General features: G+C 37.8%; 3 protein-coding genes across 3 annotated transcripts; 2 read left to right on the forward strand and 1 right to left on the reverse strand.

Moving 5' to 3' along the window:
* The first annotated feature begins 3,722 nt into the window (after positions 1-3,722).
* Positions 3,723-6,998, forward strand: LOC116202609 (eukaryotic translation initiation factor 3 subunit J-like). The gene is made up of 7 exons (XM_031534210.1): positions 3,723-3,988; positions 4,538-4,612; positions 4,846-4,964; positions 5,591-5,748; positions 5,997-6,144; positions 6,226-6,385; positions 6,559-6,998. The coding sequence occupies exons 2-7, from the start codon at positions 4,600-4,602 to the stop codon at positions 6,648-6,650; spliced, it is 690 nt and encodes a 229-aa protein (XP_031390070.1). The 5' UTR covers positions 3,723-3,988; positions 4,538-4,599; the 3' UTR covers positions 6,651-6,998.
* A 955-nt stretch (positions 6,999-7,953) lies between these two features.
* LOC116202608 lies at positions 7,954-11,088 on the forward strand. The gene is made up of 3 exons (XM_031534209.1): positions 7,954-8,404; positions 9,483-9,720; positions 10,626-11,088. Exons 1-3 carry the CDS (start codon positions 8,105-8,107, stop codon positions 10,790-10,792), a joined length of 705 nt encoding a protein of 234 aa, XP_031390069.1. The 5' UTR covers positions 7,954-8,104; the 3' UTR covers positions 10,793-11,088.
* A 223-nt stretch (positions 11,089-11,311) lies between these two features.
* On the reverse strand, positions 11,312-15,940 carry LOC116202607 (transcription repressor KAN1). Its single transcript, XM_031534208.1, has 6 exons — positions 14,853-15,940; positions 14,576-14,652; positions 13,811-13,856; positions 13,383-13,542; positions 12,104-12,164; positions 11,312-11,918 (listed from the first exon to the last, which is right to left on the reverse strand). Exons 1-6 carry the CDS (start codon positions 15,625-15,627, stop codon positions 11,802-11,804), a joined length of 1,236 nt encoding a protein of 411 aa, XP_031390068.1. The 5' UTR covers positions 15,628-15,940; the 3' UTR covers positions 11,312-11,801.
* Positions 15,941-26,902: the final 10,962 nt, after the last annotated feature.

Consider the following 26,902-nt stretch of genomic DNA (forward strand, 5'->3'; position numbering starts at 1 on the left):
TCGGGGAGGTCACCGCGCTTTATCTTTTTCTTTTCAAAAAATATTTTTTAAAATTTTATAGAATTTAATTTAACAGCGTCGGCGTCACATAAGCAATTTGTGACGATTCTTTTGACATGGACTAAATTAACTGACGAATGAAGATTCGAGGAGCATTTTGATAGCAAAAACCTTTGAAGGACGAAAGTGATAGTAAACGAATCTTTCAAGGACAAAATCGATAGTTTACTCGAAAATTTTCGATGATCCTACGCACAAAGTGTTCTCGACTTATTGATTGAGATTCTCATTAACAAACTAATCTGGGCACTAGTTGTTGTGTATAGTTTTCAAACCCTTACACTATACGCTAAGTTTGCCATTTATATGTCCCTGCAGATTTTTCATCAATTCATATATTTTAATTAAGTTGAGAATTCACTGATTTATTTCGTTATTGATGGTCTAACCATAATATGATTATCAGTTTGTTTTACTAATTTGGTGTACCCATCGTCATTCCTCTACGCTATGTTTGTGACCGGAGAGGATAAGTTATAAGAAGAGAATGGGAGAGGATTCAAATCCTACGGATTAAAATTATCTTAATAAAATATTTGGTGTATGTAGAGGTTTAGAATTAGGATATTAAGGTAAAATGACATGGGTCCTCTAAATTCTTTTATTCTTTTTAAATTTCGAAATAAATATAATATTTTGAAATTAAATTAAATTATAAAAATAAAAACATAAATTTTTTTTTAAAAGAATTAAACGGGGACCATAATCTGGAGAGGGGGGCGGGGTTGGGTTTGTTAGTTAACCGAGCACATGCGCAGCGAAAAGTTTAATTACAGTAAAAATCAAATTTTTATCGCGTGCTCGTTTAATCAAAAACTTCAAGATCACATCTTGACATAAGAATCGCCTTCTAAACGAATAGATAACATCACACAATGAATCCATAAGAAAAGTTACGAACTTTTCACTAACCTTATTGATTCGAGTCGATCAAATTAGCCGTCCAAGTGTCCGGCCTCTAGCTCGTCCACACGAGCACGTCTCCACCGAGATTAGACTCCTCTCGACCCGTACACTCCGATCTAGGTCATCGATCACGAACGGAATCGTCACGGAATGAAAAGATCTCTTCAAGGACGCCAATGACAACACCAAAACGCCGAATCGGATCCGAGAAGAACTCCGATCAGCCTTGGGAGTTCACGGCAACAATTGTTCAGCCGTCTCTCCTCTTCCTCTCTTTCTAATATTAGGGTTTTCGATCAATTAACCTCTAGGGTTAACCGTAAGAACATATCTATATATATTCTTACCCTAGGGACTAAAATGTAATTATTAATTAATCCGAATTAATTAATAAATCACAAATGAGTCCTCACAATTTAAGTCATCCAATGACTTACCCTTATAGTTAGAAAGAAAGATTAAATAAGTCATCGACACGAGTTTCCATAAATAGACGATCTATTTACAGAAACTCTCCAAATAAGGAAACTATCGTATTTCCTTAATTATATTTATCCTTGATATTGAACTCGGCTTCAGGATGTGCTAGCACTCTCACAACCACATTGCAAGCCTTGTTCGATATTTAATTTCTAATTAACTTCCTTAATTAGAATTAATTCTTTTCTCGGTTTAGACACGCTCAATGTGTGTGACTAACTAGGTTCATCATCAAATGGCAATGGGATTATAGTATCAACTCATTTGATACTACCAAAAACTCTTTCTGTAACCGAAAGCATAATTCCCAAAATGCCCTTGGTTCCCAAAGTTCACGAGTGACGCCTAGCAGCATATCGTGACAATCCAAAAGATGACGAATGTATAATTGGAACATTCTGATGAACCTCTGATCGTATATACCATGCACTGAATCCTTTCACTACAAGATCCCGATCTAGCTAGAGCTACGGTAAATGCCAAACTCTATAGCCGATCATATGGATTCTCTAATTTCATTCTTAGATCCGTAACACTTGAACAGAAACTCATTTTTATTCAAGTCTATCTACCCCGGCCGAGGATTTCTCGATCCAGAATAAAACTCATATCCATAGGACATTTTCCCTGTTTACTCAGGTTAGTGAATCCCGTCTTGATCAGACACCTAACTCCAAGTATAACTAACTAGGACCACTATCTGGCGAATACTCACGCTAAGCACAAATACATTAGCAGTAGCAAATCCTAATTACCTATACTTGAGATAGCGTTCCATCTCAGGTCTAAGGATTATATGCACTAATACGATCCAGACAACATTCATTGACATTAGTAAATTACCGTATGAATGTTATCTGCACGTCACGTTCGACTACTTATCATATAAGTATCCACATATCTGTCATGATAACAGTTATCAAATAGCATGAGACTCACTACTCCATCTTCATTAGTATCTGTATACTAATCATGGAAACAGATAGAGGTGACGATCTATCTGGAGAAATAATATCCAGTTAAGTCTCCTACGATCGTGAACAGTTTAAAGATATTCTTACCGAATTATTTCGTCACTCATATTCTTAACTCTTAAGAATGAAGTATTCAAAATATCTTAAGGACTTTATTCTAATAAACATAGACAATATACGAATAATAGAATAAACTTTATTGCCATAAAATGAATTATCCAAATACATAAATCAAGCTCTAGGGCATATCACTAATAGGGTTGCCGACCGCCACCTCCCGGCAAGGTCGCCGGTGTGCCAGAGTTAGCCGTCGACCTCGCCTGAGCGGCGATGGGCGTGAAGAGGGTGGAGGAGGCGGGCTTGAAGGTGGAGAGAGTGAAGACGAGGAGGGCGTAGATGGAGATGGTGGAATGGGTTTTGGTGATAAGACGGCTGGAGCTGCTCCGCCCGAGGGAAAACAACGGGAGATGCTGTATCCATTCTCGATCTTGCGGCGGCGAAAGGCGACGGAGAAGGGAAAGAGGAGGAAGAAGGGGAACAGGGCAAGAGCTTGCTGGGGCGAGGAGGAGGAGGAGGAGTGTGGTGGGTCTCTTCCTCCGAGAAGAAGACGAGGAGGAAGCCCGTGCCCCAATTGTCGATGCTCATCTACTTGCTGCTGCCGGTGCCGTCCTTCGTCGAGATGCCCATCGCGGCTGGATTCGCAAGTTAGGGGTGATGTCAATGGCATATTTTGAAAATTTGAAGGGAAGGCAACGGTTTTTCGTCTTTTCGTACAATTTTTATACCTTATCCGGGCTCAACCCAGCCTCTGGGCCGGATTTGGGCGGAGTAATCCTATCCGATCCTCTCTCGTTTCTTGTCCTATACGTCACAAAACGCCGGATAGGATGTTATATTCAGTCGATCAAACGCACTGCTATAGGTTTTTTGAAAGTTAAAGATCATAGAATACGTAGTTAATTGTGCCTTATTCATTATTAGTCGTTTATACAGTTGTTATATTGAGAACTCGCGATGGTATCATTTGATGAATATGAGTAAATAGCATTAACTTCTAGCATCACGGGTATGGGTATCGTGCTATCGGCACCATATCCACGATGTTACGGTTGAAGTGTAAGGGTGTTTAGGTCATTTGATATATTAAGGGAGAGATTTTGGAAAGTTCTGGAGGAAGGGGGACCCAGAGCGGCCCGCTGGAGGAACCGAACCGAGCTGGCCGCGCGTTATCTCGGAAGGGCATTCAGGTCATTTCACTGGAGGGATGTTGAGCATTACTCTGACGGGTAATTCAGAGATTAGAAAATCAGAAAAAACCCTAACCCGGGGGATGCTCCGTGCTTCCGCCAGCGCAGTCCCCCGTCGTCTTCTCTTCTATCGTCCTCACTCGCTCTCTTCTCCCTCAGTCTCTGGGACTCTCCGGTGCCGCATCCTTCGGAGGCCGGTTCCGCCCAGCTGTTCGCCTGGCCGTTGCTGCCAGCCCGACTCGCGCTCCAGCTATTTCTTTTCGGTTGCTGCTGTTGCGGCCTTCCTGCGTGCTATCTCAAAGCTTGATCGGCACTGAGCTGGTAGTTCTCTATGTTCTTTCTTATTCCCATTCGCTATTGGTCGTTGATTGCGGCTAATTCGTGATTCCTTTCTTTCCAATTCGTATCTCTTTGAATCCCTGACAATGCCTGCGGTGTCTTTCCATTCGTATCTCCTGATTCGATCTGATTTTCTCCATTCGTGCATGTGCAATTATGTATTAGAATTAGATTATATCGATCTTCATTTACTTCGGAGGGGAAATTATGGAAAAGAGATTGGACTGAAATGAAAAGTAAGCAGGTTTATAACTGCAGTGTGGTTTTTGGATAGTGGTATATATGCAGTAGTACGAGGAGAACGAGATTGGTTCCTGTCGCAGCCATTATGGCAAATTCCTGGCATGTTAGGGATATCGATGCCTTTGTCTTTTGACCAGTGAAGATCAAAATAGATCCCTCGGAGCCCGATGCACTGCTTATGAATATCTTCTAATGCTCTGCTGATAAGGAAAACATGTTTTCTCCCTTCCGTATGCTTTATGGCTTTTGGCCTGTGTCATATAAATAGTAATATTTTTATTTGGGCAGGCTCTCTTGATTGGGGAGTATAGAATCAGAGGTTCTGTATTTAAACAAGGAGCTACATCAAGATGGAGGACTGGGGTAAGTCATCTAATGCTCTGGGCATTCTTGTTATTTATTTGTTTTCTTCTACTTTAAGCAGTGCTTTTCCCCAATCCCCATTGTCAGATGGCTAGAGCCCAAATATTATCTCAAGAATGCGGTATAAACTGCTGGACCTACTGGATGAGGAACTCGGAATTGCATGGATACTTATTATTAGTTCAGCTCAGTGCTTGTATTCTAATTTTATGATTTGTGTTCGTTCATCTCAGAAGAAGAGCAACTTCCACCTTTACAATCGACGGAACAGCCCAAAATCAAATGGGATGATGAAGATGTGGATGACAATGATGTAAAAGAATCATGGGAAGATGAAGATGAACCAGCTCCGGTATGCTTCTTGACAAGCATTATTGTAGTTCCTCTGAAGTATTCAATCTTGCCATATCCTCTTTTTCTGCATTGGGTAGCATAACTAGTTCCAACTTAGCAATATATAGCAGGGAAGCTTAAAACATTTTACAATTTGTCTTTCTGGAATAGATATATGACGCTTCATTTAATGATCTATGTGAGATCCTAAGGATCATCTAACTTAGTAAATCCTGAGTGGTAGTTTTTTTGGTTTCATTGAGATATGACTTCTTTTGTTTGTGGTTACTTGCTATTTGAAAGTCTAAAGGTAGATTGCATTGATAGGTTATTTTTCTTAGTAGGGCGTTCTTCAACTTTTACATCTGCAGTTGATTTGCTTGGCTAATAAATAGAAAACATGTGATTAGGCCAAACCTGCCAAACTGATTGTCTTCGAAAGTTAGATGTGCCATCAGCATACCATTTCCCGTTTGCAGAGCATTTCGATGAAATAGAGTAGTATTCACTTGCTGCATTCCTTAACGGAAGAAGATAAAGATTACAAAGATGTCGTTGTTTGGTGCATGCTGCCTCATTATTCCATTTGCCTTGTGCGTTTTGTTTTTTGAAATTATCATGAGTCATATAATGTGGTTGGTTCAGGCACCTGCACCATCACCGCCTGCTGAAAAGGCTTCAAAGAAGATTGTGCCAAAAGCCGCTGAATCAAAAGGGAAAGCTGCTGATATAAAAGGGAAAGCTGTACAAGTGGCAAAAGAGGAGCCTCTGGATCCTGTTGCCGAGAAACTTCGCCAACAAAGGTCAATCACTATGTTTCATTAGCACTTCTTTTATTTTAGCATCGTCTTCATATTTAAGAGAAGTTTTCTCCTGTTCGAAAGTGATTATGTGTCTGTAATATAGCACAAATGGAGAAAAGGTCCACGACTGTTTTCTAACTCTCTCTCTTTCTGATCCAGCTCAGCTTGTCTGCTTGGGTTCCTGCAGATCTCTTAACTTCTTCAACTGTCGTTACGACTTTGCTTAATGGTGTTTGCTGACCTTGCAGGCTTGTGGAGGAGGCTGATTACAAGTCGACTGCAGAGCTATTCGCAAAGAAAGATGATGACAAGACCTTGGATAATTTTATCCCCAAATCTGAGAGCGACTTCTTGGAGTATGCAGAGCTGATCTCTTACAAGCTTCGTTCCTTTGAGGTGAGGTTCTAATTACTAGCATTCTAGTATTAATCGTTAGTTATGTGTTGACTTCATTATGTATTTGTGTTGTCTATGCAGAAAAGCTTTCATTATATTGGTTTGCTCAAGGCTGTTATTAGACATTCTATGACTTCCTTAAAAGCAGCAGACGCCAAAGATGTTGCCTCCTCTGTCACAGCGATCGCTAATGAAAAACTAAAGGCGGAGAAGGAAGCAAACGCCGGTAAAAAGAAGACAGGTAAGTGTCTTTTGCCTATTCAAGAATCGCTCGAGCAGGCATCTGTCTGTGGCAAGCTTGTTTCATTGAAGAGCCCTGCGTTGCTTGTTGCATTTTGATGTTGCAAACTCGGGCAATATTGAAGACCTCTGACTAGTTTTTGCCCTGTCGCCTTCCGGTTGGTGTATGTGCAGGAGCAAAGAAGAAGCAACTGCATCTCGATAAACCGGATGATGAGCTGGTGGTTAATGCCTATGATGATATGGATGATTATGACTTCATGTGAGTTTTTTTGAGTCTCGAACTATGCGAAAATTGGATCTCGACCATTCCTTTGCTGCAGTAGAAGAGATAAAAGAGGGGACAAAAAAACAAGGGTGAACATACATTCATCCCATAGAAAGAAAGCGTCGAGTTTTGGGAGAATTGATACTGCCCGAGTGTTAGCATCTCATGGCCTGTCAAATAATGGAACTGAGATTGTTCTTGTGCATTTGCTGTGGTTATACTTAATTCTCCCCTTGAGTTTGATTCCTTTTGCTCCCCCCCTTGTATTTTGATCGGAACTCTGTTGCATGCTACCATTAACATTTTGCATATCATTATAACAAAGATCATCGGCGTAAATTACGTATCCAAAAGTAGTCGTGGGTTCTTCCGGTTGAACTTACAGAACATTCTGGCCTGCGATGAGTTTCCAAAGTATGGCCTGGGTTGCTTTGCTTGCCTCTCTTATGGACCTTATCGGGTGCATTTAGAGGGGGATGAGAATCTCTGTTCTTTTACTCCCCGACTAACCCATTGGGTATATGATCCCACCAAATGGGTTGGAACAAATGCTATGAATGGATTTGTATGAGATGACATCACCGATAAATAAAACAACTCAAATTTCAAGAGAAAGCTATCAATCAATCTATGTATGTAAGGGTCAATGGGCCCGCATTAATGAATGGGTCCAATCAAATCATTAAAATTGGTCTAACTGCCAACTCCCACGTAGCTTTTCTGTACATGCATCTCCATGTTTCTACTCAGCCTATCCCTGATTTAATAAGTTCGGGCAATTTCCTCGCGGCACATGGGTTTCTCTTCCTCGTCTCGTCTCCTTCGGCGCCCCAAGTTCGGATCTTGCTCAACTGAGATTCATTATATTCGCGTTAAGTCTAAGATTGATACCCCTCCTGAGATTCATAGATTATTATGGCAATTCAGAGATCTGAAATCGACAGCCATCTCATAATAATACGAGGGGAGCTGCTTTCCCATATCCGAGCCTACGCGAATGCATTTCCTTTTAAGGATTTCATTCCGTTATAGTTCTGTTGCTCGTACCTTACCGAACCGGTAAGAGCTCGACGGAGGTGGGTTCCGAAAAGTGGTAACTTCGCGGAAAGTGAAAGAAGACCGAAAGAAAGAGGATAAGTGAGAAAGAACAAACAGTAAATTTTGTCCTCCATCTGATCGGCCTCTGTATCAAAAAATGCGACATTTTTAGTTTTTTTTAGAACTAAAAAAATAAAATAAAAGATGGTTTTTTTATAAAATGTAAATAACCCCTTTTCTATGGTCTCGATTATTTTTTGGTTGAATTTCTATGGTGTCCATTGACAGATAAATTGTGTTGCTTGGGAAGGTCTTCTTCCTCCTATTCCTCTTTCTTTTACTTCTTCCTCTTCTTCCGCCAACAGTCAGCCAGGTCTCATCCTCCGCCTCCTTCCAAGTAGCGAGCAGACCGAAATGGCCGAAGCGGATGATGGGAAGGAGAGAGTTAACGGCGGCGTCCGCGGCGTGCACGTTGACGCCGACGACGGGTCCTCCCACCACCACACTCTCCACGGCGTCCTCTACGCCCTGGTCGCCACCGTCCTCTTTCCCGACCGGACCAGCCCCGCCGCTGGAGAGCCCTTCCTCCGCCGCGCCAAGATCTCCTTCTACTGCAACGTTCCTCTCATCCCGCAGGCTTCTCGAAACTCCGCCCACCATCTCCTCCACTGGACTCGCGGGGGCTCCCCTCTCCGCGCCCTTCTCGTCATCTCCGTGAGTGCCTCCCCTCTTTGACCTCTCTCCTGCTCCCTTCTTCACTACCGATTCGATCGACAGCCAGAGTCTCCATCTGAAGCTTACTTTGTTGTTCTGCCCTGCTGATTCCGGGATTGTGAGATTGCTTCTGATGATTAGTTCATGAGCTAATGAAGAAATCAAAAGGAACTGCTCGTAATCATAATCATATCTTCAAAACATAGACTTTATACAAGCTATGCTGCTTCCTCTAATCATCTTCCCAAAAAGTGAGCTTGTTTTTTGACAGCTTCATACCGATTGTCGTGTTTTCTTCTGACATGCTTCTTTCCTTTGTTAGGGGAATTGGTTATCTGAGTCTGTCTCCTTTTTGGTATTCCTAGCTATGTTCTCCTTTTAGGCCTTGCTCATGGATGAGAGGATTTGGCAGTTGCTTCTGTAGTGATTACGCATTCCAAATATCCATCCAACTGGGTTTACTTATCATTTCACCCGTCTGTTACACCGTGGAAGCAGTCGATCCACTTGTCTTTTGAATCAGCATGAGCTGAGCTTCACTTATCAATCATCAGATGTTTGTCTCCACTATAAACAGTGTTCAGGATCAAGATTAATCTTTTTGTTGAATCCAAGGTGCTAAAACACGTCTACCGTGTATTGCTTTATGATGATTGTAGACTTCGCGGTCCCCATTTCTGGCAAAACTCGCCCATTTCAAACTGATTTCTCGCAAGTTCTTTCTGTTGATAACCGGCATGAACATATATATTTGTCAGACTCGGAGTGTCCATACCTGTTTCTGTTTTCAGCATGTTGGGATCATCATCTGATACTTCTCGTACTCAATCTAAATTATTTTCATTCACCTAGCCTTCTGCTTCACATGCCCAAAGAGTTGCATTACACTCGTTTCTCCACCTAGTTTGTTGGTCATTCATAGAGATGAGGCTGGTAAAATGCTTCGTTTTCTATGTCTATACTGGAGACATACTTGTAAGCTGTTATGCGACTTGAACCCATTATTGCTGATGGGTCAAAATGAAGAAATGTTCATACTGCAGCTTCTAAATACCTTTTGGCCTCTGCTTTAATGTAGGTAGGGACGGTTACTCTCATCGCCTTGACAGGAGTTGTGGTGTTTATGCTCTTCTTTCTAGTGGCCACGGTCAATGCGATCGTCATTTCTCTTCTGATGTCATTGGCTGCGGCAGGTGGCTTTCTGGCTCTTTTCTTTGCCTTCGTGACAGCTGTATATATCGGGGCTTTAGTTGTTGCCATATCCTTCATATCCACCGCCACATTCTTCACAATTGTGGGCGTGCTTGTGGCTACAGGTGGGTTACCAAATACTTCTTTTCTCTTGAATCGTATCATGATCCTTGTTTTAGGCTCTGTCCAGTAGGTGTCACTGGTTTTGCATGGAGGTCCTTTGTTTTTTTACCTGTGTAGTCTGTAGAGAGAGTTTCCTATTCTTGATGCGTGGGAATTGGAAAATGCTGAAGTAAATTTTTTTATAAACTAGGAAAATTGGTATAATTTCTGAATATATAATGCTTAACTTCAGAAGTACTTTTCAGAGCTAGCATGTGACTTTGAAACCGAACCAAGGAAGCCTGAGTAGTGTTCAATCTAGGATGGCCAGAAACGGGTTGATTCCAACACGGGCTGGCTGGACCTAGGTTGTAACTGACTGGTGCTTACCAATCTTAGCCAGTTCTGACCTTGCCATTGCGCTATGACTACCATCAACATTAGAGATGGTGGCGGCAGCAGCTTTGGGTTAGCAAGTATGGCAAGGTGAATTCAAGCATGACAACCGGTTCAATCTTCCACTATCTAACACGAGGAAAAAATATATGTATATATATATATATATATCTGGAGAACTCTTTCTTCTGGACATCTCTCCATGGCAAGATCAGTTATGCGAAACAAATGGAACCTTATTTGGTAATTATCATATAAGCGATACATCAAAAAGTTTGGTTCAGTTGATAGAGACTGTGATCGACATTCTTTATAATTTCTTAGCCCAAATAAGTTCATTCATTAATCGTAGTTGAATTTTGAGGAAAGCATCCTTGATGGAAATCCTTTACCTACGAATTGATGTCAATTGATTCTTTATGGGATTTCCTAATAAGAGAAATATATCTCAAGTTTCTGCGGCATACTGGACTGCTATTACTTCCTCCTAAGTTCTCCAGTAATACTTAAAAATTTTCTGCTGTTGACGCAGGTTGGGCAGGTTTCTTCTTGACTGCGTGGCTTGCAATGAAGAAGAGCGTGGACCTTGCTAAGCACTCTCTGAGTGCGACACAATCAGCAATGTCATCCATTATGTTGGTTGGCGTTCCTTCCGACGCCAGGAAGTGGGTGGATCTTCGGACTGGAGCCAGTAAATGATCGACCGCAAAGATTATATGTGGTATATGGCTGTAGTACTATCTCGATATGCTTGCTATGGCTCTAATATTCTCTTTCCCAGTTCTGCTTGTGACTGTTGTACCGTGTACGAAGTACATATACGGGTTGAGAGCTTTGCCAGTGTTAAATATATAGATCTTTGATACGTCTTTGTCTTTGTAATATGGTCTAATTGGGCGCTTATATGCGGATGCAGAGACTCGTTTCCATGTATGTTATGAATGCATCATATCGAGTTTGCAAAGTAATGGCTTATGTCGATATAGTTTCTGTTAGTAATCTGTATGTGTTCCGGGTGAGCCCGAATGCGACCTTGTCTTGGCATAAACACGCATTTCTTCTCATCCTAATCCTAGCTGGTGTACATTGATTCAGCGAGGATTCACCTTGGATCAATTCAATTTTTATACATCCAACGAAACAGGCCGTTGTATAGTATACATGGAAACCACGTTAATAAATGATAGATAGATACTATGCTACATCGCAATTATAATATCTTTGAAAATATTACTTTTACTATGAAAGAATTGAAATCGGTCTCCGTAAAAGGACAAGGCAGCAATCTCGATTATGTGAGAAGGAAAAAGAAAAATCTAGTCTCATGTAAGAGTATGGAAAACCTCCGTACTCTCTTGCCCAACGCCCAAAGCCCGGTGTCAATTTTTGGGTTGGGCCTATGATTATAAGCAAAATCAGTTCATGGGGACTGGGCCCAGCCCAAAATACAATGTCCATGCCCAAAACCAATTCCACATATATGATCTGCACGGGTGCACGACGACATTAATCCAAGACTGTCAATGTTGCACCCTTCCTCTAATTTTGATACCATAATCGCTCCCATATAATTCGTTTTCTCTTGCGTATGTTTTTATCTTCTCATTTGCCTACTGACTAAGGTGACTCAAAAATCACGAACAAAACAATTAGGGCATGTGTGTGCATGTACTTGTACATCCATTGGATGATATTAATAGCCAGCTAGCTAGCCATGTTCTCGGCCCTGCCAGTCCGGTCTGCCTAAAGTGAACTCTAAACTGGGGTTGTTGCTGTCTGCTTTGGACTTGTGATAGCTCTTGAGCATTGCTGCCGGATCCGACTCCTGTCATATATATCCAAGAAACCACGGCAACTTGTTCATTAGAACCAGTTCGGTCCCATTAAGATCCATATTCTTAAGAACATTTAATCAACTGCTATTGAGTGGGCTTATATATGTGTGATTGTTTAAGGGATGCAATGATTTAGCTTCTTATGTTTGGATCGATAAATTTATTGGATACGTACCTCAATTTGGTGGTGGTGTGATCTGATTCCGGCCATATCATCTTGCCAACCCTCTCTACCGCTGATAATTAATTACCATAATGCAGTAGAAAAATTAGCCCTAGATTAATCAAGTTGACCAAGCAATCTGTTTATATGAACGTGAGTTATATGAAAATCATGGATGTAATTAATTACGATTTTTTTGCATAATTTATAAACCCTGTTGAAGGATTAGACAGACAGCATGTTCAAAATTATTTAGACGGGGAAATTGGCCAAGCATGTAATTAATTAATAATAATTCAACAGATTAATCTATTCGTTTTTATGTTTCAAATTGCAAATGAATACACACGCACACACACATAAGTGTCGGGATTAATAAGCCAATATTGGAGATTAAGGTGGATTATCGCGATCGAACCCATAAACATAAATCCTCTTTCATTAAGCTATATGTTCTTTCATCTATTGTTTCTGACGTGTATATGCAATACCTCGTACGTGGAAAGAACAATAAGAATCTCGACTTTGTTAAATTCGTGCTTTATGTTGGTTTATTAATTAGAATATATAAGTGTAGCATACAAAGTAAGCTTTTAAAGCTAATAAAGCTGCCCTAAGATAAGAATGTTTTTATCCTCTACTTTTCCTTCGTTTGTCGTTTCTTTTCTGCTTTAGAATGGTGAATCGTGTGGTTATATGACCCCTTTTTTTTTCTTTTTTTTGTGTGGATAAATAATGATGCATAATGTATATGTATATACATATATGTATATATGTTTGTGTTTTCATTGAATGGGCACGTATGTATATTGGTGTCTTGTATAGTTGGGATTTAAGTGAGGGACTCTAGCTAATAGAGAGAAACTAGCAAGCTAGAATAATAAGTGAAGAACTTATGATCAGTTTCACCACTTGATTATTATCGGAAAGGGTGAACGAAGATTGTGGAAGAGATTTATCCATTTTCTTCATACATAGTCGATTTTATGCATTTTTGTTCCAGAAATTTTGTAGATTTCAAGGAAAGAGACACCACTCTTGTCCCCATCGGCCTGCAGCTAAACTCTTACTAGATTCACATTTCTTATAATGGGTAGTGGAAACTAAAATGTTTTTTTTCATCGAACACTTGCTCAGGATCTCACTTAGCAAAGCTCTGCCACCACCCTCAGTCAACCGCTATCAATCGCTTATAATGAATCGAGGCATGCATACATTTGAATGCTGGAAGATGGTGCATACATTTGAATCGAGGCATGCATACATCTGAATGCTGGAAGATGGTGCTTACCTTGAAGTGTTACTCCGGAAAGCATTACTAGAAGAAGGATGATCAAGCTCTTGCTGTCTCAAACAATCCAATGGTGCTCTTACATCGGTAAATCCCCGAGAGCCACGATCGCCACCCGCACTACCAATTAGAGGGAGATCATCCTCTCCATCCGATTGACCTTTTAATCAAACCAGGCAAAAAGTACATCAAAGGTAGTATATCTCAAAACCCTCTTATTTCATAATTATAAATCCGCATGCATGGAGCGTTATGTGTACTACATAACGTCCATGGACATTTTAAGCAACATGCTTTCCCCTTCTTCGCACGTAGTAGGGTTTCACAGAGAGAAGAAAACAGTAAGTACGTGGAATGAAAGAAACGGAAGCTGAAGACAAAGTAAGGCAAAGTAGAAGGCTGCTAAACCAATTACATAAAAAAATTACCCGATGAAGCTGCAGGCTTTTCAGTAGTCTTTACAGTTCGATACATCTGCAATCAACCACAAAGTATATCATATCAATGCGTCACTTTCACTAGCTAGCACAATATAGATGTGTATGTACTAGCTAGTATGCACCAGTATGTGTATATAGCTCAAATGTAACTGATGAAGAAATTTGAAAAAATTTACATGTAAAACTCGAAGATAAATTGTGTTCTCGGATTCATCAAATCAGCATTAATCACGAGGTTGATGTTCGTGGAAAAGTAAATGGGGCATGCCCTATATAATTGAGAAATGATGACTACTTTTGTCTTCCCCCATCTACATCTCCCTCAGTTCTTTCTTTTAACTTAAGTTCTCTCCCTCACTCTCTCTCTGTCTGTCTGAAATTTCTTCTTTCTAAAAGCAGAAAAGCTGTCTGCCCTTTGTCGGAATAGAGTCAGCCTCTCCAGTCTCCCCTCTCCGTATTAGACCATGTATTTACTATTCAGTCCACTTTAATTTTCATTCTTTGCAATTTGACTCACTTTGCCACTCGGCATTGACTAACAGACTGAACCCCCAACACATTCCTTCATTGGCTAATGCAAGCCCCCTCAGAGGAGCATTACATCGATCGAGCTCCTCGATTGGTTCGTGACAATGTATCTCCTGCATTTTCCTTCATAGTTCACAGTGTCGATGGATATTGGGAGTTACAGTCAAGAGATCGACGACGAACAAAGATTATATATATTATTTTAACAGCTAGCATTACAGGTACCTGTAAGTGGCTCTTGACATGAGCAAGAGTGAGATCCTTCTCCCCCATGAGTTCGAGAACGGACTTTGGCGTCGCTCCTGAAATCCCCAAGATGGGGAGAGGAGAAGAAAAGAAATACCGAGAAGCAAAATCAATGAATTAGAAGTTAATAATTGGTATAGGATCAAAATCCAGAGTGAGGTTTTCGGTTTTCCTGTTAAGAATTTAATCATGATTCATGACATACTATAGCGCGTGTTCATAGATCAGATTAATTAGCATTGATCTATATACTTACTTTCATGGCCTCCTAGACGCTCGACCGCATGGACAAATCGAGCATGAAGAGTGCTTGTCCAGCGCATCCGAGGTGCTCTCATACTCCTCTTAGCAGGAATCCTTGCCACAAATCTCGATCGCATCACTCCATTGCTGGACATCTCCGACATGTTCGTGTACTGATGATGGTGGTGGTGGTGAGGCAACCCTAACCCACTGTATAACTTGGCTGCGTAGCCTCGTGAATTGGCTCCGGTGGCTGTCCCCGCAGAGTTCAGGATCGACAAGGGATCAAAACCTCCACCAAAATAAGGCGATGAAACTGATGGCGAGTTTGGAGCTGTCAGGTGGGGTGGTGTCGGCGCCTGATGGAAGCTGGGGAATGAACGGTTGTGATAGACTGGGATCCCTTTTATCGGCCTCGGAACATCCGATGAGTCGGACATCAGAACCCCGTTATTGAGATGAAGATGATGAGGATGTTGCAGAGGATGATTATGCAGCTGCGGCTGCTCGTCGTCTCCGATTGTAATGACATCGGAACTTCTTCGGCAAGCGTCGCCGTTGCGACCCACATTCTTACCGGCGCTTGGTGCGAGAGAGAGCCCTGTGTAAGCGAGAGTGTTCTCTCGGCTTGTGCTCGATCTCGGGGCCTGGTGGTTGGGGCCGATATCGAAAATCGAAGAAGAGGACTTAGGAACGGCTGGGAGGCTGATGTTCAGGGAAAGATCAGGAACTGCTTGTGGATGGTTTGATGGCATCTTCTCCATGAAAACCCCACCTTCCAAGGGCATTTTCCTCACTAGAGCTCCTTCTGCTTGATAATAAACGCAAGACTAGAGAGATCAAACTATTTATATGGGAGGAAATCTCAAAGCTTTTTCCGGGGTATAATTACAAGAAACAAAGAAGAAGGAAAGGAAGAACACAAGGTGAAGGGAATGAGCAAAGCTAGCTAGAGATTAAAGCATGCATATCTCTTCGTCAACAGACATGCCCTCTAGAGAGAGAGAGAGAGAGAGAGAGAGAGAGAGAGAGTGTGTGTGTGTGGTTGAGAGAGATATGGCAGTGGTTAAGACAATGGGAGTGTAAACAGAAAAAGAAAAATAAATAATTGGGAAAAGAGAAAAAGAAGGGAATTATGAGAGGAAGAAGTAGTGATCAAACGGGTGAGAATATATGGAGGAAAATGACAATAGCTTAGAGGAAATCAAGAACATACCCATTTGGATATGGATGGATGCTTACATTATTATTATTATTATTATTTATTTAATATTTATATATTTGATTTGAATCATCATATCTAGAAGCCGAATGAATATCGACTAATGCGGTTCGAGCTGAGCCAGTCCACTAAAGGGCAAAGTTTTTCAAACATTACTTTTGTTCATTTAAAATACTCGAACCCGAGACATTATTTAAAGAGAATAAATGCTTGTTCACTTAAAAAAAAATGTTGATTTATTTATATTTTTTATTTTATAATTATTATTCGGTCTCCCTTTGGTCAACATATTCAACCCTAACCGTGGCAAAAAAGAAAAAAGTCGCCTTTGAGATTTTTCTTATCTTCCCCGGGGACGACGGGATAAAAAAGAAAAAGAAGATTTCAGTAGAGAGAGAGAGAGAGAGAGAGAGAGAGAGAGAGAGAGAGAGAGAGAGAGAGAGAGATTTAGAGAAAGAATGACCACACACACACACAAACACCACTCTGTGATTCCATGCTGTGTGTGGTACCATTAATGTTCTGTACCTCATGTTTTGAGCCATGGATCGATCGATCAAGGTATACTATTCGCAACGACCCTCCATTATTCGGGGTTTTAATTCGAGGGAGATGAGAGGAGTGCAGTCGTTCGATCAGGGAAAGGTACAATGTACCCTCATTCGGATTGGAACTGTACAATAATTCGGTATTCGGTCCGTCCTTCCTTCCTTATCTCCCATATATTCCTCATATCTTCACTGCATGATGGATACTTATTTTTAACTTTCCTATGATTTCACTCCGCTAGAATTATAGAGTTACGGTGGTGGCATCATTTTCATGTTCTTCTTGAATGAGCAAGCATGGGTTGGTGAACCGCGTAAATATTGATTTTAAGCATGACTACTCGTCCAGTAAACCATAGATAATAATTACCTATATACTCGCAAATGTGGTGAAATTGCATACTCATCCCTGTTAAAAATCTAACCATAGGATAAGATTTGAAGTATAGTGTACATATTAACTATTAAGTAGTAAATAACAATCCCAAAAGTTTCACACTACGGGGGAAAAATATTGTGTGTAACGGATGTATCGCGTGGTACTTTATTATTATACAAATAAAAAAAATTATTTTTGCCCACAATAATTTATTATGATATTTTTAAAAATTAATATAAATTGATAAATTATTATTGATTTGTGATATTGTCATGTGATACACTTATTACATATAAAAATTTCTCCTACATGTGAACCACGTGGTGAACCTTCTTGATAATGCATAATATCCTTCTCCTCTCTCTTAGATTTATTTATGTATTATTAATGTTTACTTATTTCAATATATATATTATTGTTGTGAGAAAATAGATAGACCCATTGACCTAATGGAGCTTGAGGGAGACCCATAATGAGCTCTTTGTTTGTTAGCTCTCATATATACATACATATACATTATTATTAGTCGACATCTCTCGTACGTCGTACTCTGTTTCTGAATCAATTTATAATACTCATAAAATATAATAATAATGATAATGATACTAACTAATTTCTTCGAAATTCCCTATTCATTCTCCCAAATATTCCCTCTTCTAATATGTCATCACATTTCCTCTCCGGACAATTTTTTGGGTTTTATTATGTCTTTCCCAATCTCACCGCCCAAAGTGTATACTCAGAGGCTGCATTGACGAATAATCCCTCTTCTCTATAATGTAGCGTTTTCCTGAACCCTAGGCTAATTTAATTAACTTGTAAAATTAAATAAAGAGACAACTAAAATAATAATAATAATTTTTTTGAATCAGTGAATAATTATATATATGAGATCCCTAACTCTCTCGCATCTCGGGAAGTAACCCTTTTCTTTATTAGATGCATTCTAGAGAGGAGATTATTATGACTTGATAATTATTGAGCATTCCTAGAAATGTTTCTTATCGAGAAGTTTCGTATATATGGTGTAGAAATGTGCAGACATGGAAGCCGAGCTCAAAACGGGATTCCGGTCAGGCCAAAAAGTTAAAAATGTGAAAAATCTATATTTATAAAATAAATTAGTTGAAGATCCGCGCATTACACGAGCAATAAATAAATAATTTTTAGTTGCAACTAATTTTATGAAGTAGGTATACACTTTATGCATAAATATGGCTTATGAAAAATCAAACCAATTTGTTTTAGATATATCAATAAATTACAACATTTCATTCATATTGGATATAGACAAATTATTTCGATAAATTAATTAACTATGTCCAACAAAATATAAAGTAACTGTATATGGGTAAAGTAGAATAATCTTTAACAATTATGAACAATAAATCAAACTAAAATGAAAGAAACAAAGGAGGGAAAAATATCAAACATTTATCTTTACAATAAATAAGAAATATTATGTTAAAGAAAATAAACAATAATATTTTTTTAATTCTCAATATCAAATATCAAAGTAAATTAAAATGCAACAATTTTATAGAAAATTAATTATTTTGGGTAAATTATAAAAGATAATTAATACCATAAATTGATTGATATCCTCGTAAAATCCCTAATGAAAATTTAGGCTATCAACTCAAAATCCTAACAAAATATAAAAAAATGAATCATCTTTTGTATAAGATATTATTATGGCAAAAATCACATTGCGAGGTAGAATCTACCAATCAATCCTTTGCCACTTGAATCTTGACAGGATGTTAGAAAGCTACAAATAGAGTAAAGAAGAAATAGGAGAGACGACCTTCGTTTGAGAGTATACAAATTGTTATTTTTTATAGAATTCGACCAACATTAAAAACATACATATAGGCAATTGAAAAGAAAGAATCTAAATTTAATAAAAGGAAACATAATAACCTAAAGTGATTGATATACTTGTAAAATCTCTAAATCAACTCAAAATCCTAACGAAATATAATAAAATTGAATCCTCTTTTGTATAAGTTATTTTTAAGGAAAGAAGTCCTTTCATTTTGAGGTAGAATCTACCGTCGATCCTTTGCCACTTGAATCTTGACCAGATGTTAGGGAGCTTCTAACAGAGTAAAGAAGAAATAGGAGAGACAACCCTTGTTTGAGAATATACGAATTGTTGTTTTTCATAAATTCGAGCAACATTAAAGACATATATATTGGCAACTGAAAAGAAAGAAACTAAATTTAATAAAAGGAAACATAATATTTAAAATTTTATAACTAGATATATGTGATGCCATAAAAATATATGCATAGATGTTGTAAATGTTTCCCCATATACATGTACGTCTTTCAGCATAAGATGTATATATACATACAAACATACATACATATATATATATATATGTTAAAAAACATAATTAGTTTTAACGGACATATGTTAAAAATCAATATATTGGATAGTGTATATAAAATCTATATATTTTATTGCATATTCTTGAGCATTATGCATAAATGTTCATTGGATATATGTGGACAATTTAGGCTATCAACTCAAAATCCTAACGAAATATAAGAAAATTAGATCATGTTTTGTATAAGTTATTCTTATGGAAAGAAGTCATCTCATTGTGAGGTACAATCTACCAGTCGATCCTCTGCCACTTGAATCTTGACCGAATGTTGGAGAGCTCCAAACAGAGTAAAGAAGAAATAGAAGTGATGACATTCGTTTGAGAATATACGAATTGTTGTTTTTTCATAGAATTAGAGCAACATTAAAGACATATATATAGGCAATTGAAAAGAAAGAATCTAAATTTAATAAAAGGAAACATAATATTTAAAATTCTATAACAATATATACGTGATGCCATGAAAACATATGCATGTGTTGTAATTTTTTGGGTTAATAACAAAAAAAACACAAACTTTTTATATTTTAACATTTCGAGTACGAATTTTTTCCTTAACCTAAAAATACACAAACTTTCGATTTGATAAAAATTCTAACACGGTATTAAATTTTCCGTTAATTTGGACGGAATCGAGGTAATAGGGGATGCCAAAGACCCCAATCGCTGGGGGGAGGGAGGGTGGGTTAGTGGCCGGAATCGAAACCCCCACCCCCAGAATTCGGAGAACCCTCAAATTGAAGATTCTTCCGATTCCGGTGGATGGAGCCATAACCCCGGCCATCACCCTCCCGATTGGGGTTGCCGGCGCCCTCTTCTCGATTGGTGTTACCGGTGCTTTCTGTGGTCTCGATTCCTTCCAAATTAACGAAAAATTTGACGTCGTGCTATAATTGTTATCAAATAGAAAATTTGTGCATTTTTAGATTGAGAAAAAAATTCGTAATAGAATTGTTAAAATGTGAAATGCTTGTACTTTTTTCGATTATTAACCTTAATTTTTTCCCATATATATGTACATCTCAAAGCATAAGGTGTATATATATATATGTGTGTTAAGAAACATAATTAGCTTTACCGGACATATGTAAAAAATCAACATATTGGATAGCGTATATAAAATCTATATATTCTATTGCATATTATTGTCTTGGGCATTATGCATAGATATTCATTGATTATATGTCGATAATTTATATGAAAATATTTTTCTGATGAAAGAATGTAAAAATATTCTTAAATATAAATGGTCTATATATTCTACTGCTTAATTAATGATAAAAGAATATAAAAATTTTCTTAATACACAAGTGATGACGTGTCTGTGCGAGAGGGCTTTGTTTTATATTTTTGATGATGTGATTACGTAAGACTTTGACTCGCATTTTGTTTTCATATGTATATAGATAGATGAGTTCATTTTTCAATTCGCTTAATTTTAGATCGAATTAGTCAGGATCAGCGTTGATTTTTGCATTGGTCTTTTTACGGGGCAGTTACAATGAATTGGAAATCAAGGACATGGAATGAAAAGAATAATTGATAAAAAAGAAGACAATGAATTTGCATAGTAAAGTTGTCCTGACCCTATGCCCTTTACGCAAATCAGTAAGTCCCACCGTGGCCACTATAGATCGCAGTCGATAGCAAAAGCAAACGGTGTCGTGTTCGATTTGAAGCTCAATGAGAGCAACCAAACCACATGATAACAAAAGATCAGCCCCTTACCCCTTTAATGGAAAGATTCATCAAGCCCTCCTGAAACGTCTCCATTGAGCATTAAATGTCTCTCATCATTTTTCCTTTTCATTCATCATTTTTCCTTTTCATTCATCATTCCCTTCACAATTTAGTTTGTTTGCATACTTTGTCATCTATCTGTGCATCTTGTGGCCAAGTATGGCATTATTTACCCCAACCCTTCGAGATGACAAGACGTAATATATAGACATCTCTCTGGGGTTCAATCGTTTATGTATAAGCTAGCAGGTACTATAGTATAGCTCGTTGTTGAAAATATTTGCGGGCACGAAGCGTGATGTTCACTGTTCACATCCATGCTTTGGTTTAGGTTTATGCATTTCACAAAGAAATGATCAACTGATTATTGAAGTTATAAGACGTGAGCATTGTTCGCTTTCCGATATATTGTCGATGTCGGAAATCAAGGCATAAGTTCGAAAGCAGTGTATCATTTTGTGACTGCCCGAATGTTTCTTTTCCAGTGCCTCAGCTAATGCAATCTAAACTCACTTATCGATAGAAACTTACACATGATGTCTCTAATTCGTTCTATGTTAAAAGAACAAACTGGCTAGTTTATATTTTTACGGTTCCTATGACTAAATTTTACAAAGTGTAGTATTGTAATTCTCGGTTACTTTTTTTTTTTTGGCTGTCGGAAGATGGAAATATCTTTCTTTCCTGTTCCACCACCTTAGTTACACCCATTGGTCATTTGCCCATTCCCCCACAGGGGAGGCCTACCTCTAAAATCCAAGTTTTTTTTTTGAATATCTAATTTTAGAGGTCTTATCAATTGCGGGCTAGATATGAAAAGTCATGTGAAAATTATTAGGTAAAAAATAATAAATTACGTAAAATTCGAAACTGATTAGTTATCTAAGAGGGAAGGAAAACTATGCAGATATGTATACTGGCCATAAGCAAACAAAACCTTAGGAATTTAACCGTGCATATCTCGCTAATGATAAGGCAAATCCAACAGTGGTGAATGCCGGCTGATCGAACATATATAGAAATATTGCACGATGACGACCACACCATGGATAAGCCCTAAAACTAAATTGAATAAGAACCAGAGGGCTGTACATCTGTTTCTGGGCTACCATATATAGAAAGGGTTGTGACCGAAATTTTTGGTCCAACTGATTTGACTGTGTTGGGGGAAAAGGTAGCTTCTAGGCGACATAGTGATGAGAAACAACCCTAGTACACACAAATACACAAAATATATATCTTGTATGTGTGTGTGTGTATATATATATATATATATATATATTTATTTATATTGTGCCAACTATTTTTAACTTTAGTGCAATAATTGAAGTAATGGTGGTTGGTGAAGGGTCAAAAGATGGATGGAAAAAAATGTTGGAGGAGAAAAGCTGTGAGAAATGGAAAAAAAATCAATACGAAACGGAAAGGAACGAAGCGTCGTCGTTTATATGTACCGGTTTTCCTATATCTTATTAATTGTAAAATTTTTAATACAATTTAATTATGCATTATGTATAATATCATTGTATGTGCACACAAATATACAGACATACATTATAATTATAAGATCTCAAGATCGAGGGCTAGATTCCCGGAAGCCATGTGATGTGAGATTATAATTAAGCGATCAACATAAATGAGGCCATTAAATGAAGTCCCCTGTGGAAACCTAACTTGGGGCGGGCATATTAACCCCAGAGAAGTAAAGAAAACATATTCCCGATTTCATTGACCAATGTATGCATGTCTTGATGTCTTCAAAGGGCTTTCGGGCAATCGATCCGCTGGTCGCATTAACACAAGTCGAGAAGATCAATGCTGATGGTTCGTGAGACAAGCCTGGAACATATTGCCTCAATGTGTTTAACCCTCTCCTATAACAATGTTACCTTACTCGTCGGTGGACTTATTTCAAATCCTAAACGACATGTATGTTGTGTCGTCACTGGATCATAATTATTTTCTTACTATATCGGTATGATAATATCTGTGTGATCATTTATTAATCTTTTAAGATTACATTCTATAAATTACCTATTATGATTAGTTAATATAATCATAGTTAATATCCATGCAGTCCCACGCGCATATGGGAATGAAACAAGATGCAAGACCGACACTTCCATTACATGGGACGAGATATTGATGCACACAGATTTGGTGGTGTCCACACAATAAACCTTAATATAATTGCACAACATATAGTAATTAGGTTTTAAACTGAAATTTTATTTCATAAAAACAATCAAATTATTAAATGTGTAATGGATCTGTGTGTGTGTGTGTGTATATATATATATATATATATATATCGGATAAAAGAGGAATACCACCGTGGGTCCAAAATCTTGGTACATTAACTACAGCCTTATCAGCTGTCATTTTCGACGTTAATGGAGGGAAAATTTCCACTCATGCAAATGCAATAGCAAGTTTTTCTTTGTTCCCGATCCCACTTTGTACCCGACACTGTAATGGATGTATCGAACAAAGGCACGCAGGCAGGAAGACCTCTCTATGTCTCTCTCTTACATTTCACTCGATGATGGTGATGATATATATTTAATAAAATGGGTAATTATACTGGTGGTCCAAAAAGTTTCACTAATGTATCAAGTTGGTTCAAAAAGTTTTTTTTGTTACTTGATGGTACAAAATGTTTCAAAAGTATAATATGATAGTACAAACCGTTATCTCACCATTGACACTGTCAGGCGAAGCTGACGTGGCCGAAACGTGACCGACACGTGCCTCTGATATGTTTTTAGGAGTTACTGGAACGTTACATGATGGTTCAAACTCTTTTAAAGTTGTCACTTAATGGTCCAAAATGTTTTACAGATGTAATATAATGATACAAAATATTTCTTTAATTAACTTAAAGGTCCACCTATGTCAATGGCGAGATAACGGTTTGTACTATCATGTTACAACTTTAAAACATTTTGTACAATCAAATAGCAAAAAAAACTTTTTAGACTAATCTGATATATTATTAAAACTTTTTGGACCACCAATGTAATTTACCCTTAATAAAATCAAACCAAATGAGACTTTTGGTGATTCCCAGGAACTCAATATGGCTTTAGGGAAAGTCGTTTTCTTTCTTCTTCCTTTTGGTGACATATTTGTAATGCTTTCATTTCCATCAAAAAGTGACCACCATGCCATGCAATATATAAAGCATACATATCCCCTTTCTCTAAAGTTATATATCCATCTCGATTCTTAATCTCTCTCTCTCCCTCTCCCTATCTCTCTTCCTTGTATATATTGATTTATTTTCTTTGTTTTGGTGAAATGGATATCATATATATATATATATAATCGGTCTTTTACCTTCTTTGCAGAATTGAAATTAAAATGGTTTTATTACTAAAAGTGTATGTGACTAGGGAAAACCGACAACCAAGTAGGGATTACTGATTACTCTCAGCTATTAGAATAAAAATATATATCACGTAGTCTCATGAAAAAAAGACAATAAGATGGTCCTGGATAGTTATATATCTACATATGAGTATTAATATAATAAAGGGGTATGCATAAACTTTTGGCTTGTTGGAGAAATCACCAAGAATTACCCTATGGAAAAAGGTTTAAGATGAAATTAGGGCAAATTATATCTTCACGTGCCATTGAAATTATTACTGGACAAAGTGAAAAATGCCCTATTTTAATTTTTTTTGTCCCTCGCCCCTTTCATTTGGGACCGATTTGTTTAAATTCATCCCCAAACAGCTGGAACACTTCATAAGACTATATGAAATCCATTTTTGGTAGAACAGGTCATCTTTTTAATATATTTCCGCCTTATTTTGTAAAGGAAACACATTATCTAATAATAATGATGATGATGAAAAAAATTAGGGGCTTATTATTGCATATCGAAGGTTCTCCTTTTATTTATTTTTTATTTTTTTATTTTTTGCCAAGTGAAATCCTTTATGATTACCCTAGACAGATAATATACATCTGTATAGCTAACCTGAGTACATGTGAAACCAGACACACAACCTTGCGTAATTCCCGGTTGTGTACCCCACGCTCACACCTCATTCGGATGTAACATATGAACAACATAAACCAAAGGAGGCTATGCCATAAAAATCCTTTTATTAAATCATTTTGTGGTTAAAATATTTACAGTATCCGCGATACAACATCTATATATATATATATATATCGAAATGAACTTAGGATCGCATAGAGGATTTTAACTGTGGAGCTAGCTATGATGCCAGCCAAGAGTTGTTGCGTTAGCGGTAACAATATGTCTACATCGTTGAAATTACGATCTCCAAAGATAAAGCGATCCAGTTAATTTAAAAGGACGAATGTCAACTATATTTATATGATGCAGTTCGATGATGAAAATACAGATTATCGGCCTGTAAAAACCTTTCTTTTATATATATATATATAGAACAAGATATAAATTGCATGAATGTTTATAATGATGTAGGACAACTAAGAAGAAGGCTGAATTATATATTGTCGCCACGACTAAGAATTTACTTCATTTTCGTAGTATTTTAAGCTGAGGTTCTGAGAATATTGGATCGCGTTGAAGTTTCGGAGAATTAATTTGAATTTTGTACGGGGGCAGTGCATGGTGGTAAAGATCGTAGCAGGGAAGGGGCATATGTATGTCAGTGGAACCCGTGACGAATAGTACTATTGCTCTCAAGTCACGTGGCTATTTCTTGCTACATCACCTGACAACGGCACTAAAGTCAATTCGGTCCGGCCTTTTCGTAACATTAGTAATTGTTCATCAAAACAAAATTAGAAAATTAGGATTCACAAAACCCCAATTATTGCTCTAAGTTATATAAAGGATTACGAAATTGATTGACAGCTATATATGGTTTTTTCCCGGTCATTCTAATCAATAGTACTCAAGAAATGTTATACATTTTATGAAGTCACGAAATGTACCAGTATTTGATCCATAATATTCCCGATTTCCCATTCCCTTCCCTTTTCTGCTACGCCATGGGTCTCCAGTGTACTAAAATTCAAAAGAAAAAGGTCATGGATATTTTAGTCTTCCTTTTTTTAGGGGCTATTATACCTTGTTAACTAAGTTTAATAGTGCATGTTGTCTTCTGATCTAACCAGTTTAAGGGTGCATTGTGGGATGTTTTCTGAAAAGACAAGGAAAAGAAAAAAAGCAAGATATTGAAGGAAAAATAATGTAGAACAAAGGATCTTTACTTGTTTTATATTTAAGAAAGGAAGGTGTGTCTTTGACAACTGATTTAAGCTCCATCACACTTCAAAATGATATGATATGATATGATACATATATATATACATATATGCTCAAAATCAACCAGATCATTCCTATATACAGTACATAAGATATATAGGGCAAATGGGTCTTCATGCCAGCGAATGTTTCATCGATTCCAAGACAGGTATAGAACATACTCACAATAAGTCCACATTCAGTTGGGACCACACCTAATTAAATTTGGACTCTAGCTATATAATAAATCTGTGATTATCTCTCATTTATATATTTATTATCAATTCCAATGACATCTCTTAGCAAAAAAGTACATAAGTGCCAAAAAATGAACCTCGAAATGATATATGAACCTTGGTGGCTTTCAATAAACTAAGAATATGTTGATTATATATATATATATATATATACACACACACGAAGCCCATGGATCCCTTTTCCAACTTTCGCTCCGACAGTACGTATTAATTTAGCGGCTCGAATAGACTTGACTAAGTCGAATGAGCTTTTCATTAGCCGGTACG

This window comes from Punica granatum, chromosome 4, assembly GCF_007655135.1.
Source record: "Punica granatum isolate Tunisia-2019 chromosome 4, ASM765513v2, whole genome shotgun sequence".
NCBI lineage: Eukaryota > Viridiplantae > Streptophyta > Magnoliopsida > Myrtales > Lythraceae > Punica > Punica granatum.

Coding starts and splice junctions, on each gene's coding strand:
- LOC116202609 (XM_031534210.1), top strand. Junction 4,965..5,590: donor ATGAAGATGAACCAGCTCCG/GTATGCTTCTTG, acceptor TGGTTGGTTCAG/GCACCTGCACCATCACCGCC. Junction 5,749..5,996: donor GAGAAACTTCGCCAACAAAG/GTCAATCACTAT, acceptor CTGACCTTGCAG/GCTTGTGGAGGAGGCTGATT.
- LOC116202607 (XM_031534208.1), bottom strand. CDS start 15,627: ATGCCCTTGGAAGGTGGGGTTTTCATGGAGAAGATGCCATCAAACCAT. Junction 14,653..14,852: donor GCGTCTAGGAGGCCATGAAA/GTAAGTATATAG, acceptor TGGGGATTTCAG/GAGCGACGCCAAAGTCCGTT. Junction 12,165..13,382: donor TTCCGGAGTAACACTTCAAG/GTAAGCACCATC, acceptor ATTAATTATCAG/CGGTAGAGAGGGTTGGCAAG.
- LOC116202608 (XM_031534209.1), top strand. CDS start 8,105: ATGGCCGAAGCGGATGATGGGAAGGAGAGAGTTAACGGCGGCGTCCGC. Junction 8,405..9,482: donor GCGCCCTTCTCGTCATCTCC/GTGAGTGCCTCC, acceptor GCTTTAATGTAG/GTAGGGACGGTTACTCTCAT. Junction 9,721..10,625: donor GGGCGTGCTTGTGGCTACAG/GTGGGTTACCAA, acceptor CTGTTGACGCAG/GTTGGGCAGGTTTCTTCTTG.